This window comes from Pygoscelis adeliae, unplaced genomic scaffold (genome assembly GCF_000699105.1).
Source record: "Pygoscelis adeliae isolate BGI_AS28 unplaced genomic scaffold, ASM69910v1 Scaffold182, whole genome shotgun sequence".
Taxonomy (NCBI): Eukaryota; Metazoa; Chordata; class Aves; order Sphenisciformes; family Spheniscidae; genus Pygoscelis; species Pygoscelis adeliae.
In genome coordinates, this window is record NW_008824669.1 from 1,074,822 (window position 1) to 1,093,907 (window position 19,086).

The window sequence follows — 19,086 nt, forward strand, 5'->3', positions numbered from 1 at the left end:
GCATTGTCAGGGAGCTGAGAAAGCATACGCAGCCAAACACCTCTCCGGCAGGGAGAGGGCATCAAGTACTGCCGTGTTCACCATATAGCGGGAGAAGGTGTCTGGCTGTGGTCTTTATCAAAAAGAAAGCGCTGGTCAGACTTTGGGCCACTGCAATCATCTCTATTAGTTTGTTCACAGATGATGAGCAAAGAATGCTTAGACTTTCCGTAGCTGTACATTTCCCTGGGGTATCCTCTTTTCCTGCACAGAAATTGTGTTCAGGGAGGACAAGAGGGATCTGACAGTGTGTCTAGGATTCACCTTGGGCCAAACTGTCTAAGCAAACCTGGTAAAGATGCATGAAATCAATCTGCCCGTATACAGCCAGTCTGAAGTTTTCTGGATGCATCAGGCTCATGGCACATGAATCCCATCTCTTCTGCATCCATTTTAGCATCTAGGAACTCTGATGAAGCCTTAACGATGCTTTGTTCCAGTCTTTACACATTTCATGCCAGGCTTGCTTCATGTCAGGGCAGGCTTCCATTTTCTATTACATGAACGCAAGAACAGCCATACTGGTCAGCCCAAAAGTCCATCTAGCCCAACATCCTCTCTCCTGCGTCACGTAAGTGCATGATTAGAGAACAGTAAGAAAAGGACAAGCATTATGATACTTCCCCCGAATATTCTTCCAGCTTTCAACTATTTCCAGTTGGAGACTTACTTCCTGAACAGATCTACTAAATACGAAGCATTTAGTAGGTTTCTCTTCCATTTATTTGTTTAAAAGTTCCAGTCTCCCCTTGAACAATCAAACTTTTAGTGACCATTACAGCATTTGGCAAGGACTTCACAGGTTGACTGTGTCCTTTTGTTTGCTTTGAACCTCGCTCTACAAGCATTGTTTGATGCCCTGTTGTGAGGGGGTGAATAGTTGAGCCCCCTCTGCCTTCTCCATGCCACCTGTGATGTTGTAGACCATCACACCCTCCTACAAGCATCGTTTGATGCCCTGTATTTCTCGTAGCAGAAGGGTGAATAGCTGACCCCCCTCTGCCTTCTCCATGCCACCTGTGATGTTGTAGACCATCACACCCTCCCTTTACCCGCTTCTCCAGCCATCTGCAGAGCCCCACCTTATTTGCTCATTACTCCTTTGGAAGCTACTGCAGATCTTTGATCATTCTTGTTGCCATTTTCTGAGTGTTTTCTAAATGTGCCATGCACTGGTTTTGAGCTGCGGGGACCAGCAGTGCAAGTGCCAACCACAATTTGCTCTGTGAATTTGTACAGTGGCATGTGACGAGCAATTACTAAGAGCCACGGTATCCATCAAAACTTTCACAACACCGTGGGGCAATTGGAGAAAGGGGGAATTAAAAGTCATCAGCTATGACAGACTTTGCTCCGTGCATCGCTGCGGTGTGTGAATCTGAATGATGGTCTCATTATTAACGTGTGTTATTTCTCTGCTGCTACCTACTCTTGCTTCTCAGGCAAAAAACCTGTCAGGAGCTTGTTGCTTTTTTGTCTTCAAGCCTCTGAACTCATGCAGTGTTTTGATTTAATGAAGGTAACTCTGCTGAAAACGCTGACAAAAGAAAAATACTCATTCAACTGCGGCCGCTGGCTAGATATAAATGAAGACGACAATGAGATCGTGCGGGAGCTCCCTGCAGAGGGATCTCTAGTGACTGAAGTCATGCCAGGTGAGAGCCACGGGCTCCGTGCAGGGGCTCGTTTAGGACCTGAATAGAAAGAAACCCTCTTTGTGTAAGGGATGCACAGGCAGACCGATGCAATTCAATTATCTTCTCTTTCTGGCACTTTCTCTCTGCAGTATTTTCTGTGTACATCATTAGCTGCATGAAGCCTCAGAAATCCCAGGCTCTTATTCTGAGCAGATTTCTGTGTGGTGGGAGATGGGAGAGATCTGGCCACAGCACAATTGTTTCCAGAGCTTGCTTTTTTTTTTTCAAACTTGTATTTCTTCCAGTCTCCCTTAAAATGTGAAATTTAAGGGATGTTCATGGAAAGCAAGCTTAGCTGAAATGCAATCTAAACTTTAACAACCATTTTTGGGCTTTAAAGTTTTATTTAATTATGAGCACATTTATTCAGCTATATGTATAAATGCACACGAAGCTGCACAGAACAGTTGTGCAAGAGCATAGGCACTTTTCAGTACGTGTGAGCAACCCGAACTATTTATTGGGTTAACTATGCTTGAACTGGAGATTTAATTAAGGAAGGCTGCAGAACTTTGCGTTGGCTTCCTGAAGTGGTCACTTCTGTCTTGACCTAGTGTCACAAGAACTAAATGTACTTGGAGGGAGAATTTTGGAGAGCAGAATATCTCAAGGTGGCCATTGGGATTTCTCTTATTTCCACCAAAGCACCCAATCGGGCTCCACGCTCTGTAGACCACGAGTCCTGTTCTCTGAAATTTCCGATGAACTCAGTGATCTGCATGCAGCTGAGCAGTTCCTCAGAAGGGGAAGAGTAATTGTAATTGCAGATGTTATTAAAATGTAAATAAACCTGGTTTTGAAATGTATTTTTAATCAACTGTGGAGAGGGCTGCTTGAGTTCAAATGCAGGCACTTTCCCGTGAGGAGCAGTTGTGCTGAGCAGAGGCGCGTTGGGCTTGCAGGCGGGTTTCGGAGGGAGGGTGGGAGGATTGCTTCTTGTCTTCTCCCGATGCTGGAGAAAAAGGTCTCTCTCTCTTGGAGGTTGGTCTATGGGCTGGTTCTTCGTTGTGAAATTTCTTCTGGAAATCTTTCACCCAATGGGATGGGAGGGCAGAGATGAGGGCAGGGTGCGGGGAAGAAGGTGGCAGCTCAAAATCCATCCAGCAAAATCCTGAATAAAGATCTCAAAGGTGACAAGGAGGCAAGGCACAATCCAACCTCCTGCATTATGAGGGTCCCAAGGAGATGGGGCCAACTGGGCTTGTCCTGCCCCATAAAGCCAACATGAAGAGCCTGTTCCTCAGGTCCCTGAGCGCTCAGTCCTTTTTAACTCTTTTTGTCTGCCTGCCATGCCCCTGGATGCTGAAAATGATGTTTTCCCCAAAAACATTGTTAGAAGGTCCTCTGTCACCAGGACACTGTTGGGAAGGCAGGAGAGGAGGTAGGAGGGCTGGGGCCCCGAGGAGGCTATGCACTCCAATTCATGAAGTTTTACCTGAAGGGGACAGCGTTTTTGTGTCCTTCTTTGGAGGGGTTTTATGGGTTTTCAGGCCTTCCTATTTTGGCTTTTTTTCTTTTCCTAGTGATAACATGGAAGTGTAAAAGTCAATACATCAGCAGAAGTACCAGCTGGAAGTATGAACACTTAAAATTAATTGCAAGTCTGTGGAAAATGCAGTAAATTTAAATAGCAATTAATCGTGTTGCTGAAATTGTTTTATTAATTTATATCTCCACAGTGATAAAATACCGGGTGACAGTTTGCACTGGGACGGTAAGTGGGAGCGGCACAGATGCCAACGTCTTCGTCTGCCTCATCGGCGATCTGGGAGATACGGGAGACCGCGTTCTCTACAACTGCATCAACACTGTCAATAAATTTGAAAAAGGCAACGTAAGTTCACACGGCAGCTCCTTAAGACAGGTTTTAAAGTGCGTGATGGTTTGTAGATTTTGTTGTTGTTGTTGTTGTTGTTGAGATGAGTATTTGTAAACTTGGCTGATTTCCTTGCCAGTTTGGGCTGGGGCGGTAGGGAGAAATAAATCATCTCCACAGAGCATCATAACAGGTTGCAGCTGGAGGCAGGTTTAGGTCAGGGACAGTGTGCCCTTGCTTGACATTGCTAGGTTCATAAAGAGTCTTCTGGTTTGCTCCCGAACTAAGTACTGACTGTTGAAATTGCATCTTCACATGGGGGAAGGCTTCCAGGAAACCCGTCCATGTTCCAAGACCAAGAAGGAGCCTTTGCCCCTCCATCTAATATGGCAAAAATTTGGCTCCCGGGGCAAAGGAAGAAAAAGCAACTTATTTAATGTGAAAATCAGAACCGAAAGCCTGGCGTGTTTCCTTTATATTTCCTCCAGTCTCCCCTCCACCACGCTGCAGTCAATTCTTGTGTCTTATTTTCAATCTGGTTTTCATCATGTTTTTGTGTGCCTGTGTCCTGAATGGAGGGGGGTGGAAATGGCCTGAACTGAAGACAGAGCTTGTTCCCTGGAAAGCTGGAGATAATGAAAAGGTCAAACTGTAGTTAAAGTCCTTGCAGGATTAACAAGCAAATAGTGTGCTGATCTATCTATGGGGTCAGCCTACTTAATCTGTATTCAATTATGAGGCACATTTTGGCTCTCTAGGGTCCAGCTTAGACTAGTAAAATGTAATCAGTATCTCCTGGAGGAGATTTTGAGAATCTGATCACAGAACTCTGCAGATTTCCCATCTTTTGTGTCATTATTTGATTGAAGATTCGGAATGGAAAGCAAAATGAGGATAAAAGGAGGTCAAGTTTTCAAAATTGACCACTGAATTTAGGTTTCTGAAATAGCATTAGCACATTGGATTTGCCTTTAGGCATCCAGAATTTCCAATTCTTCACTGAAATCACTGAGTTTTTTAGACTTTAAAAGAACTTTCATCAAGGTTTTCTTGTGCCTGTAAGACCTGTCCGTGGAAACACGTGGCATTTACATAGTGTGAAAGTTCGTTCTGCTTCTAAATGATATAAAGGTTTGCAGACATGGACATTGCAAACATCTTATTTTTGCCTATGAAATTACATTATAGATTTTTTTATTTTTAAAAGGAAGGCCCAAGCTGTAAAGGACAGCATTTTGTCATTTGGTGATGTCTAGTTTTGTCAAAATGGTAGCAAAACGACTCACGGTTTGGTGGTGGTTTGAAGACTTGTTTCAATGGAGTTCCAAAGAAACATGCTTGGTTCACAGAAGATACAAATATTTTCAACACAGATGATGACTATTTTATTTTTATTCCCAAGAATGAGTTATAGGGTAACTTGCATGAAGGGGGAAAAAAAAAAAAAGGAAAAATAATTTTGGAAATCAATTCATGTGATTAATAGTATCCAGATGATATAAACCAAACTGGAATCTGTTAATGGAAAACTGCTCTTTTGGCATGAGGAGCTGAAAGCTCGTGAATGAATTGGAAGCTGTTTAAGGATTGATCCTGACAAACTCAGAGCTCGTATATTCAAGAGACTGAATGAGTATATCTACACTGATTAACTCAGATACCCTGTTAAAAGAAATGTAGCTAAGTCAGTGCAGTCTCTAATCTACAGCCACTTAATCCAATAGTACCTTGATTACCAAATTAACTTGAAAAGTTTGCCTGCAGATGCAAACTAACAGCCTATATAGAAGGTAAAATTTAAAGATGTCTCTAAATTAAGTGTTTACCCTGCTGTGGTTCCAGTTAGTTACTTACTCATTAATTTATATCAGTCGTTAATAAGTAAGTTGAACATCAGGCCTAATGAATTAGACTTTATTGACTTAGACTGACTCAGTGAGGTTTTGATACCTTAAGTCCCCAATTCAACAGTTTTGAGTATGTAAGTAACACTTGTTCATGTATGTAAGCCCACCATTAACACTTAAACCAGTGGTAATATGTTTAGTTGTCTCTATTTTAAAGGTCCGTTTGGAGTCCTGAATGATGGAAAAATTATGATTTTTTTTTTTAATAAATTTAAATATTTAAATAAATATTGCCTTGCCACCATGCTTTCTGGGAGCTAGCTGGATATATACTACCACCATATGTGCTTCACGGGCTTTTGGGAGATGAAGAACGGATGAATCGCAGTGTTTGGTTAGCTTTCTCTTACCTAGTGAGGCATCTCAGTGCGATGGTAACCACAGCAGTCATCTCTGTCTGTTGGGCTATATGCTTCAGATACGCTGTGTGTTTACACACAGTATTTACCATACGTGTGTGTGCGTCTGTACACGTACCATAGATACTTGTCTGGCCTGATTCCCGGAGGAGTAACTCGCTCTCTTAATACATCTCTCTTCCTTCAGCCATCAGGAACTGCTGCTGCCGGTATGCCTTTGGTCCTGAGGGGCCATCGCTTGGGCTAATCTGTAGGTTGGTGATTTGAGCCCTTTTCCAGGGGGAAAAAAAAAAAAAAAGACACAAAATTCACGTCTCTCGTGGCGTATTAAGGGTATTTAGCTGCTGGGTTAGGTTCACACCAATCTCTGAACACAACTCATGGAGCAGCTGGAAATACCCCTGTGCAGCCATGCCCGGTGCTTGCATGCCAGGAAATGGCTGGGGTTAAATTGTGCGCAGTAGTCCCCGTCTGAATTTAACGTGGGGTAATGTATGTCTTTCAACTGTACCTCTGAATACCTCTGTGGATTTGGTCTGAAGTGACCTGCCCCGGGTTTCCCAGAAAGCTGATGTCTGTGCAGGGGCTTGAACTTGGTTTTCCTGCCTCTCTGTACGAACTTCTTAAAAATCAAATTACTTTTCTTTTTTACAGTTGTGGAAGACATGCAATGATGTGGGAGATTTAAAATGCTGGCAGATCATATATTTGTAAATCTAATGTTATACATCTAGCACAAATATTCAAGCTTTCATTCTTTGGTAAATTAATTTGTACTTTGTCCTTCACCTTGTGAAGAATTATCTTGCAGCATGCTGATGATTTTTGTTTGATTGCAATAATAAATTTGGTTGGTTTGTTTGTTTTTAAGGAGAAATATTGCCTTACCTTTTTTCTTTTCCTTCTCAAAGGCTGATGAATTCTTCGTTGAAGCAGTAACGCTGAAGCAGGTGAGGAGGGTGAGGATAGGGCACGATGGCAAAGGAGGAAGCAGTGGCTGGTACCTTGCCAAAGTGATAGTGAGGGAAGAAGGACAGCCAGAAAGTGAGGCTGTGGAATTCCCCTGCTACAGGTACTGGAAACAATGCTTGCAAATTATGCCTCCATCTATGCATTTGCCAGACTTTGAAGAGCCTAGCTATTGTTCCAAGACTGGAATTTTCTGAGCGCAGCTTAATCCTTTTTATTTATTCATCCATTTATTTTTGCTAAGCCCAAAAGCAAAGAGTGTGGATTGGGAGGTTTAAGATACGGTTAACTCCCCTTACCAAACGAGCAGCAATCTGAATTGTGAACTTCTCAGCAATTAGCTTAGTAATACAGAGGTTTTACAAAGGTAAAAATACAACCTTCCAGTACCACATCCAGTGTCACTGCAATTGCCTGCTGCAGAAACACGCTCTGCAATCTGCTGCAATCTGCTAGTTTTATCGCATGTGTGGGACAAGGTTCTGGTCACTCACATGCACATCCCATCTTTCCAGGAGCAATGGGATGCTATTTTTGTGTTGGGAGAATGCAAAATTGTTATGCTGCCATCTTGAGAGCTCCTTGCATGAAGGGAAATGCGTATCACGCAGACAGAGATAGTGGTAGAGCAAAGGGATGTAACTTACCCCTATGGGTGGGTTATAAATGTATTCTTCTCTTTCCTAGACAATCAAGTGGCCAAAAGAAATGTGCTGTTCTGAGGCTACCCATGGGGAATGAGATGCACCATCTGTCCTGGCACTAACTAGGGTCCGCCTCAACATCACAGCACGAACTAGAGAGAACTGAGTGAAAACATGAGAGACTAACTTCAGTGTAGTTCAGTGTCCTGTAAAGTCCCGCTTGCCCTCTTGGGATGTTCACCCTGTAAGATAGAAGTCCACTGAGCTCCACTTAACAACATCAAGTACCCATTCTAAAAAGTCGTCTCCTGGGGGACAAGTGGCATTGTAAAACGCACACACAATTATTTTTAAATTGCAAACAAAGGTAAAACCTCTAAGCTGGTTACTTTTCTCTTGTCACTGTAAATCAGGAAGAACTCCACGATAATGAAGGGAGTCAGCCAAATACAAAACAAGAGCCAGCCCCAGCCTCTCTGCATTGCTAAAGCCACGTCACATCAGAGAGCGAACTCACTGGGGAGACAGCATGGAGCAGCAGATGCAATGTCATCTTGGTTGTGAAAAGCAAGCCAGTCTCTCCCTTTTCAAAGAACAAACCATCATGTTGTCATTGCTGCCTTTTGATACATATTTAACAACCATATGTTTTACTGAGTTAAGCAGGCAAGCGAGACGGGTTTTTACTTGGACATGAAGTGTCCACGTGAAGAGCTGTTTTGCTCAGACTCCTCAGAGATATTTCTGTGTCTAACTGCACTATGCAGCTGGCTCATTTTAAAGATTTCCTTTTGAATTGTCTCCTTACTTGACTGTATAACTGGGTGTCTTCCCTCAGCTTGGAGTGATGACCCCCTTCCCCTGAGGTTTACACCTGTGGATCAGAAGCATCAGTCCATGGGGCATTCCCCTCAGGCCAGGGACTGAAAAAGGAGGGAGAAAAAAACCCAAGACCTTATCCCCAAAATATTAATAGGGTGCATTCAGGTTGCAAGTCACAAGTGATGGAATTCCACTCTTGCCTTTCTTAATGTCTCTTTTTCCAAGTGATATCAGTGTTGTTCGTGCAGTTTTGTTTGCTGTCCTTGTGCCAGCATTATCTCTTCCTCTCAGATTGAGAAGGTAACATGACTGATCACCTCCAAACACAGGGACAGCTGCTCCCTCTCACTATCTTTGATGCTTATGTCTCTTGAGAGACCGGGGCATCATCGCAGTATACGGGTGTCGTCATGGAGGCTGGAGATATCTGAGGGCAAAGGTGCTCACCCACTGCATCCTCCATGTGAGGGATAAACATCTCCATGACCTGCAGCGTTTGGATGTTCCCCTCCAGTCCTGTAGGCCAAGGACAGCTTATGTCCTCGCTGCTTGGGCAGGTGCTCAGAGAGGCCTGCTTCACCTGCTTCTTCAGAGCCAAGATGTTGAAGAAGACTCGGCCAAGAAGAGTGGCCTTCTTTTAGTGAGCCAATGCAAGCAAGGTTAGTTAGACACTCCATCCGGGGGACACCAGGGAAGCTTCTGTTTCTGCTTGGCCAGCCTGTGGCCAGCCAGTGGACATGCTGATGTTCTCATTGCCTTCATCTCCAAGACCTGATTAACTTCTGCTCTTCTACACAGCACAACAGCATGGTCTGGAGAAAACAACTTCTGCTGCTGTGTCCTTATTGAAAGCTACTCCATTGACTTTCTGCCACTTAGCTGCTACTGTGAGACAGCTAGAGGACAAAATGCCTTCCAGCAGAAACACATCTCACCCGTGTAGAAAGCTTCACAGGCTTCTTACCTCTGTGAAAACTAGGCTGTACCAGCGTGTGGAGGGCAGATATTACAGCAAAGAGCTGGCTAACCAGCTTCCATTATAACCAATGTCTGTAGGATACCCTCATAGATCCTCATGGCATATAACTCATTGAAGTCTCTGTTCTTGTTATTTACATTTTCATATACACGGCTATGTTTCGTCTTTTAATTTGAAAGCTTTTTTATGACTCTATAGGAACATCTATTATCTAATAGTCACAAGAGCTCTATGAGAAGAACTGTCTTTGTTGTACAAGGGAGCCAGCAGAGATAAAGAGAAGCTAAGTGGATTAATTGTGAGTTTGTGTCGGATTCAGGAAGAGCATCGAGAAATAATGACTCCCAGGCCAGTGCTTTCAACTCTTAAAACAGTTGGCTGTAAAGGGAATAGCTTGTAGCTTTTCTTAGATTCAGAGATTTTTAAAGGGGTCATTTGATCTGTGCTTGCAAGAAGTAAATGCAAGTAACTTCTCCAAGCGTTATTTGCAGAATTACCAGTACGTCACTTGTATGCATTGCAGTATTATTCCTCCCTTATGACCACACGACATTATAATATACATGCTTTTAGGGACCGAACACTGAATCATTCAGTGGCACAACTGAACAATTTATATCTATTAATACCTGATGTGGTTTAGGTATTGCGATTATGAATGCCGCTAGAAAGTTCAAAATGAAGGAGTTCACCTTTCGCCCCAGAACTGGAGCCAAACCTTTTAGAAGCTCAGAACTGAGTTCTTCAGATTTCATTTTCTCCTCAAGGCTCTGTGGAAGTCCAGGAATGGACTAGCTGACATTCTCTAAAATAGCCTATTTTTCATAATATTTATATCCCAGACAGAAATGAATTTTCAATCAGGCGAAGTCGTGAGTTCGTGATAGGATAGAATTTTATATGCTATAAATCATTACAGCTCCACTGAAATCTTCAATGATACTTCATTACTTTTTTTTTTTCTAAGCATATGGACTGCACCATCCTAATTTTTCTCCAGCACAAGCATAAGGGAACATCGTTAATTCTCTGAAGAACAACAGACAAACCATGAATGGGATGATGCACTAGGAGGCTCCTGTGAAAGAGCTTTTATTCAGTCAAATGCCAAAAGTGTTCATCATACAAAGGATCCCGAGAAACCTCCTTTTGTTGCCTAAAAATAGACTGAAACGTCTATCTATTTTACACTTATTTATATATCTAGGTTCTATTTAAAGACACACACAAATACATATGTATCTCTGAATCTAACGGATGTAATAGTCATTCTAATTGCACACAGGCTATCATTTACTGGATTTCAAATGCTATATATGATGTCATACCATATTTGTTTCCAGTGTTTCCCTGACTCTCTGATCCTCTAGAAGTTCTCTCTGAAGTGGCTTTCATGTCATATTTGTGTCTGCTTTGGGTTATTGGACGTACAATATCTCTTTAGAACTAAGTATATGGTACAGGACATGACTACACCCTTGCAAAACCCACAGTGGCATGTGAATGACATGCACTGAAATCATATGGAAGCTCTGGTAAAACAAAAGATTTTGACAGGTCTTTTGCACTAGGAATATGATGGCACTATACTGAAAAATTCTATTTTCTGCAGCCTGGTGTGTTTATGATGTGCCAATACATTCGTGTTCAGTGTAAGACTATAAACCCCTGGTTGCGATCTGCTGCTCAGTGATACGCTCTTGGAATTACATTGAAGTAAAATTAGGATATTGCAGTGTATGTGCTGAAGGGAAGGAACACAATGACATTGCTCATCCAAATACTTCCTCTGTCACTAGTTAAAGTCATCTTCTTGAGAAAATAGTGCTTCTGCCACTTCTGGCTATTCTTTTGGCTGAAACAAAGTAAGAAGCCTTAATCCACTTCTGCTGATAGATCTCCCTCTTCCTCTTCCAGTCCAAGACACACTCCTCTTGCCATCAGTAGGTGCCAACATTGGTAGAGGGAATTTCTTTGTCTAGGGGTGTGTCCTCCTCCTTGGATTAATTTTTCTTGTCCCCCCTCACTGCCAAAGCAGTTAGGATTTTCCATGCTGCACACAGAGATCTGTTTCTTGTGGGATGTATTTTCATCCTGCCACCTTGGCGCAGAAGCGGTTCACCCAGATTCATCCCACAATTCCCTAAAACATCAGCAATGGCAAAGTTGATGGAAAACAACAGCATGTACACTGGCAGCATAAACAGCAGCTTGCAGGACACAAAAACCAGCAGCAGGAAAGCAGAAGTGTGTCTACCTTGTGAGCTTCTGCCTTCCTGAAGGCCGTGCTGAATTCAGTGGTCCTGGGGTGGTGAAGTTCAGGCTCGAATTTTGTGGGTCCTCCCAGTTAACATCCATGTACGCAGAAGCATCTTGACTTTTGGGATGATGAGATCCCCTAGCCATTGGATACCTGTCCAAGGACGTGAATCCTGAGCCAGCATCAAGAACTACATGATACAAAGGTATTAAGGACCACTTCTAACAGGTAAAAAAAAAAATCCCCCAACCCCAAAACATCAATAAAGGCTTCCTTTCTTAAGACAACGTGATGTCTTGGCATGCTCCCCTTCTGCCCTCCTTGCACTCCACCCTTGCTCAGCTCTTGACATCAATTTCATGCTCTTCCCCACAGATTTTTCTGCTCCTCTATCCCTACTACACCTCTCAGCCTCCACTGAGGCACACCACCACACCTGGTGCCCTCACATGGTGTTTGTGTGATCATCACATGTTCACGTGTTCATCACCTTCATGCTGACCCCCTTAGCTTTTAGCCCTTTTCAAGCCACCCGCACATGGCCACCTGCTTTACAGAGTGAAAGGGAAGAATACGGGGTAGGCTGCATACCCAACAACCCACCAAAGCTTAGAGGGGAGCTGGGAGTGGCGATGCGTGTCTTTGTGGTGGGGCTGTATGCACCTCTTTTGCATGGGAACTTTGCTGCTAATGTTTCTGGGACCAACCGGCTTTAGCTCATGTTTGGATTTCTCTCCCAGTGCTGGTTTTCTGCATGGTTTCTTTGTGCTTATTGTTTTCTTGTGTGTGGGAAGGGAGAGGAGACTAAAAAGATAACCTTCCTTCAGATGGACAGAACAGAGACCTATCACCCTTGGTCTTCCAAAATATTTGGTTACTTCTTGGTCACCATGGCGAGTCCAACTGGTCATGACAGTAAGCTGTGCTGGCTTATTACCAGTGAGATACCATAGGTTTGACCCAGCTCTCCGTGGGCATTTGTTCATGTCCCCACATCCCTGTTATGAGGGTCGTTTGCTGGTTTCCATGTGTGCCGGCTCATCAGCAAAATCAAAGGTGGAAACTTAAATGGCAAGTGAGCTCCCCTCCTTTTTGGTGTGAGGGTCAGCCAAGGAGAGCACACATGGCACGGCGACATTGCAGGAAGCTTGCAGGACATCTGCGCTGCATGTGTTTGTGCAGAAGCAGGTCTTCTATGGTCTGGTGTCATTCACATAGCTGTGTGGCCGCCTTTAAAAAGAAACAGTTTCTGGGGATTTGTTTTTCTCTTTCTAGTTCTGGGAATTATTATAGCAATTTAAATACCCTGCGTGACCTGCCAGAGCTTGCTCACTTGTCCTTCGTTCACTCCCGCTGGTTTTAAGCAGTATTTTTAACTGCAAAAGATGATGCTGCAGATAGCTGCGTACCTGGGAACAATGGACTTTCTGGGAACTGCGCCCGCTCTCACGACACAATGTTCGGGGACTGAAATGGCCCCAGTGCACCGCTGTGGGAAACCTGACCTTAAGCAGATGCTTACAGGAATATCCCGAGTGCTGCAGCAGTCTGGATTTGAAGTGGAAAGTGAGAAACCTCTGCCAGGGCCCTTGCTGTTGTGCAATGGTTGCTGTGTGGCGTATGATGGGGTTGGGGTTGTAATTCCTTCATCCCTGGGGCTGAAGGAGCAGCTGTGAAGATTACCGGGTTGGCAATTGGTTCCCTTCAATTTTCCTTTCAGATTTTTTTCCCTTGAGATCATGCTACGTTTTGCTTTGTGCCTGGCTCTTCTTCTCAATTAGTGCAGTTGGATCATTAGATTAATGTTGAGAAACAAAGGAAATCCTTCCTTTTGCTGGTGCCAACTGCCTCCACACAGTCAGCCCTGAAAATGGGAACAACATAGTTCATCCCCTTCCTGGTGGAGAAAAAAGGGGTTATATACTTATCTGTAAGGAAGAGAGAAGTGATGATAAACTAGAGTAAGCAAACACTAAAAAAAAAAGGGTTCTTTTTAATAACTTAGATGCTATAAAGGTTGTAATCAAGGCAGCTAGTAATAAAAGCTGCAAGTATTTCTGGTCAATGAAGGTCAATGCTTTCAAAAGACTGAGACTGCCCATCTACAGGAATAACTTGTGGCTATGGAGTTTGTGCTTTCCAGACAGATGGACATCACAGCAGATGCTTATCTACTGCGAGCAGGGCTCTCATGATCTCTCTTCCTGGGAGAACGGAGGTTTAAAGTGTGACTGCCGTAGGGTCTGGTCAAGCTCCTGCAAAGTTAACAGAGATACAGAGCCCTGTAAAAATATCTTTTTGACTGTGGTGTGGATTTTGACTATGCGTGGAGCCAGCCTAGGTTTTGAAAGGTCTAATAGGTCCTAATTATTCAAAGATAACTTACTTCTGTTTGTAAACCAGATGGCTTGACAAAAATGAGGATGACGGTCAGATTGTCCGAGAATTAGTGCCCGCTGGGGAGTCACCGATGTTAAGAAGTGAGTTTGGCTTGGAAAAAAGAAGGTCTGGGTTTGAGCTGTGCATGCACGTATTTACTTGCTTTATCCTACTTAATGATTCATGTCGGTTCAATGTAAATCTGCTGGGCTTTTTTTGCCATTCTTATGCAAGATGCTGCAGTAGGTCACTCGGGGGAAAATGCCTCTGACCCTTAAATCCTAGTTTATGAATGGGATTAATTTGCATAAAAGAGAATAATTGCAACATTATATATGTAGAAAGAAACTTTGATTTTTAATGTCGGGATTTGTTTAATAATTGCTTTCTTGTATAGCTTTCTCTGAAGGATCTTGAATTGCCGCTGCTTTAGTAAATTCCATCAAACAACATTGTGTTCCCAGAAGAAAATCACCAAAAATATTACATTGGCCTTTTCTGGAGAACCAGGGCTCCGATAGTACAATTTTCTTTAGAAAACAGCGCTTACAGAGCTCAGGCTGAGATGCTTTTTGTTTTGTTTTAGAAAAAAAGTCAAAGCTATTGAATTAAATTGTAAGTATAAAAAAAGTGAAATCACCTCACTTGCCTAAGCTCATTTCTATGGCTTGGTAATCCTCTAACGGTGAGAGGGAAGAGTACAGAATATTTTCTGCTTATTAGTGTAACTGTTGCATTTCTTATGTTTTGGTGAATAACTCCAAGGTGTGATGGCTTTTCCAGTGTGGCCCTAAGATGCTGGATGCGTGAATGGAGAAGCAAAGTCCGTTCTCTGTCTGTAGTTGCAGCCCTCCTCCTTATATCTGTTTGAAGCCAACTGCCTGGCTGAGCACTGGAAATGCCGCTCACATGTCTGTATTTTGTACATTGATCTCACTTTAGATGTCAGTTATCACATCAGCGTGAAGACGGGAGATATCCCAGGTGCCAGCTCAGACTCCAAAGTTTTCATCAAACTCTACGGTGAAAAAGCAGACTCCAGCAAAGAGCCTCTCTTAGTCTCTGATAATGATCTAGGCAATTATTTTGAACGTGGTCGAGTGGATGAGTTTACTCTAGATACGATGGACATCGGGAAGGTAAGAATTAATTGCAGGTGGTTCTGTGCTTCGTGCAAGCGGCTGAATTCAGAATCAATAGATAGCTAAAGATTGAATGTGATGTAAGAATCTCTGACCTTTGCATTGGAGATTAAGGAATGCATTTCGTATAGACTATATGTCGGCAGTCTAGCGTACGTGTTGGCATGTGAGGAGTGTGTTTTAAGTTTATAGTTAAATACATATATAAATGATTTACATGAACATGGTGTAAGAACAAGGTGCCAGGGGAAGGAGATTTTTATATATTAAGTAAATTCTGTTGTGTTGGGTTTTTTTTCTGTCCTCTTGGTTTTTGTTTGCTTTTTAAAAGATCAACCGAATACTGATCGGACATGATAACGTGGGTCTCCGGTCTGGCTGGTTCCTGGCCAGCGTCCAGATCACGGTTCCAGTCCAGGGAAGGCAGTACATGTTCCCCTGCAACCGATGGCTCGACAAAGATGAGGCTGATGGCAGGGTGGAGGTGGAGGTCTACCCAAGTGAGATTGTGCCTATTGAGAAATGTGAGATAAAACACATTGAGAAATGTGTGGGTTTTTCATAGCTAGGACTAAATTTGTATTACTAGCATTCTTAAAAGACCAGGACACCACTGTGTTAGACACCAAAACCAAAAAGTCCCTGTCCCAAAGAACTTATCTTGGTGAGGAAAGTAAATTATTCTGCTGTTTGTTTCTGTTTCTAAAACAGTTGGAAAAACATTACTGAGTTTTCCATCTTAAATTCCTGAGATCGTATGAAAAATTTACGTCCTGGGCAGTGTAACACAGCACAACGTGCTGTGCTTCTTCATTACGATATCAGTGGGTTCTGCTTTTTTCACATTTACCGGCCCCAGTCCTGCAGAAGCACATGTCCTGTCCTGCTTGTATTACCCCATTGCCTGGAAGAGATAGGCTGTTTGATAAATAACGACCAAATCCCTACTGTCTCTTTGACTTTTATCAGTAGATTTGTTTTCTTTTAAGGCTATGGTTAAAATTTGCCTTGGGATCCTGAGAAAAGATGTGTTTTTCCTCTGCTCTGTGTAACTCCCTCCCATTATTACATTAAGAAGATCATTTACCCACTCTATAGTTAATACTGAAATGAAATTTCCATTTAAGGCTCTATTTCACTCCCCTCTGACACTGGCTTTATACTTGTAAGAGGGAAAAACCATTAGGTTAGTCCTCAGTGAAGAGTTGTGTTATCTCACATTTGGTTTGGATAAGAGCAAATGGTTGGTTACGTGGTCATTTGTTAAGACAAGGTAATTAAATTTTGAACCTGAGCCCTCGGGAATGTTGTTATCTGAGCTTCTCTTCTAATTTAATTGCTTTATTTTTGGTCTAGTGATAAACTATGAGGTGTCTGTAGTTACTGGAGACGTGCGGGCCGCAGGTACCAATGCTAAAGTCTTCATGCAGATTTATGGAGAGACTGGCAAAACTGAATTGATCATCTTAGAAAACAGATCAAACAACTTTGAACGGGGAGCCACAGATATCTTCAAGGTATGATGAAGGCAGTCGTTGCCGCTTCTATGAGGGGAAAGAAATGACCAGCCAAAACTGAGACATCAACAGGCTAATTGGCCCAATCATACAAAACAATTGACTTTTTAACAAAATTGCCAGGTCTGTTGGTATCTTCTGTCCTCTATCCATATTTTTGGGAGATTTCGTATTTCTTTTGGGAGGTTTTGTGTTTCGTGGAGTGAGTTTCATCTTCTGAGGGATTGGTAGCAAAGGTGTCATGGAAGAATGTGGTCTAATAGCAGCATTTGTTTACCTTTACTTTCAAAAGGAGGTACTCATGTTAGATCTCAAAAGACCTTAAACATATTTTGGGCCTGACCACATGTTATTGTCCCCATAAAAAGGGGGAAAAAAGAAACCCCATACAGAATATAAGGAATCCTGGCTTTGCCTGTGGTCGCACACTCCTTTTGCCACATGTTGTCAGCCCAACCCTGCAGAGGTTTGCCGCTGTAATTTCTGTGAACGTGTGAGTGCCCCATGGATTTTACTGCCTGCGGCACTAGTCCAGCGAGCAGTGCAGAGTCACGGTGCTCAAGGTGTACAGCACACTCCTCCAGCTATCGGTCTGGCCAGCATTTAGGTTTATACTGCAGAGTCCACACCTCTTTCTGAGCAACCCAACAGTAAGCAGAGTATTTGCAGGGATGAAAAGCCTCAGATATAACTCAGGTGTGTGAGCCAGGACCTGGCTAATCCAGCAAGAGGTCCTGGACTGGCAAGGCTGAGCAGCGGGTGTGCACCACAGTGTGGTTGGGCATCCTCTCCTGAGTAGGGCCTGGCTATGTTGGACTGCCATCCTTTTCTGGCTTGCTTGCTTGGGTTTTCTATCCAGAGGAACCAAGGTCTGGGGGAAAGGAATGGTCTTAGTTCTTGCCCTGATGTGGGGTTTGAGCAAGGACAGGATGTGCTGTCAGGGCACGTCAGAGCCACATCCTTCTGTATTGAAGTAACCGCAGGAGACACCAACATCTGGACAGTAAAGCACAGATTCCAGATGGAAGCAGGATTTAAGGCACATCTGTCATATGTGTTCATGGCACAAGGCTCAGCACAGTGGTGCCTAGGTCTCCTCGTGAATTTGCAGTCCCACAGAGGTGGGATCCATCTCATCCCAGTTAAGCACCTACTTGGAGCTAGTCATGGAAGCTCCCCCGAATCATCAAGACTGGGGTATCCTTCCCATTGTCACTGGCCAAATGGAGGTGCCTTTACTACAGTTTTGTAATGTGTATTTTTGAGATCAGTTCACCTCCTCCTGCCTCGGTTTCTTGCTTTATAGAATGGAGTTAGTGATGTTTATCCATTTTTAATGAGTTCTTTGGGATTTAAGATGACTAGCACCTTATAATTGCTTGCTTTTTTAAGACTCTATAATTTTAAGATTAGGTTTCTCTGATTTTAAAGGAAATAAGCTTTCCAAAATTTATGAGTAAAAGCTATTAGCCAATATCAGATTTATAATAAAGCCATATGTACAGTGTTCTGTTTACATAGCCATGTTTATATCCTCTCTCAGATGTTTATTACTGGACTTTAAAGTTCTGCCCATTTTCTGTGATTTTTTTTTTATAAGCACACAAGGCAGAAGCTCTGAAGCTTTAATAGACAGATCCTCTATCTCTTTCATTATGTGAATATTTACAGAAAGATATGGGCAAGGATAAGATTCTGTGAGCCACATGCTAATAGGAAATGTCATCAGTTGTAGACAGGGCATGCAGGATGACTATAGCAAATCTAACATTAAAGCAGTGTAAGGAAAGACACATTCTTTATGCCAGGACAGCTGGATCAATTTTAGTTTTCTGATAAGCATCTTGTGTGCAATTGATTTTGTTTTAATCTACTATAGAAAAAAATGCTTCTAGACTGAAACCTTATATGCCAAGTTGCCAGATTTCAGCCTGAAGCAAATGTTTGCAAGTTTTATAACATAAACACTGCCTAACAGCATAAGCAATCATCAGAAAGAAGTCATTGGTTGTTGAAGGATTGTGTGGAGTAAAACCTTCTATCCAACTTCATTAGGTAGTAATCCAGACAAATAACCTAAACCAACAAAGTTTTGTACCTGTTATATTGACTAGAGAGATGGAAATCTTCTTACTGATACAGCCTTCTGCCACTAATGCATTGTAGTCACTAATGATTGTATCCTCTCTGCATGCTAGCAAAGTGAGACAATACTCTTCTACTTTTCCAGATGAGAAGTAAGAAGGGCAGTCCAAGCCCATGGTCCGTGTCAGAGATCAAGTTATCTGAGTCCGAGTTTACTGCCTTTTCACTATACCATTATTGCTTCTTGCTTGGGTCATGTCTCATGCTAAGTATTAAATGTATCATATTATTCAGTTAGAATCATAGCATAATAGAATCGTTTAGGTTGGAAAAGACCTTTAAGGTCATCAAGTCCAGCTGTTAACCCGGCACTGCCAAATCCACCACTAAACCATGTCCCTAAGCACCACGTCTACACGTCTTTTAAATACCTCCAGGGATGGTGACTCAATCACTTCCCTGGGCAGCCTC

The 19,086-nt window shown here is 42.8% G+C and overlaps 1 protein-coding gene across 1 annotated transcript in view; it reads left to right on the top strand.

Moving 5' to 3' along the window:
- Positions 1-19,086, top strand: part of LOXHD1 (lipoxygenase homology domains 1) — a 133,997-nt gene that overhangs the window by 40,373 nt on the left and 74,538 nt on the right. Inside the window, exons 11-17 of the mRNA XM_009322973.1 lie at positions 1,559-1,694; positions 3,416-3,570; positions 6,730-6,890; positions 13,896-13,972; positions 14,814-15,010; positions 15,345-15,537; positions 16,370-16,530. Of these exons, the coding sequence (XP_009321248.1) occupies positions 1,559-1,694; positions 3,416-3,570; positions 6,730-6,890; positions 13,896-13,972; positions 14,814-15,010; positions 15,345-15,537; positions 16,370-16,530 (1,080 nt within the window). The remainder of the gene's footprint in view (positions 1-1,558; positions 1,695-3,415; positions 3,571-6,729; positions 6,891-13,895; positions 13,973-14,813; positions 15,011-15,344; positions 15,538-16,369; positions 16,531-19,086) is intronic.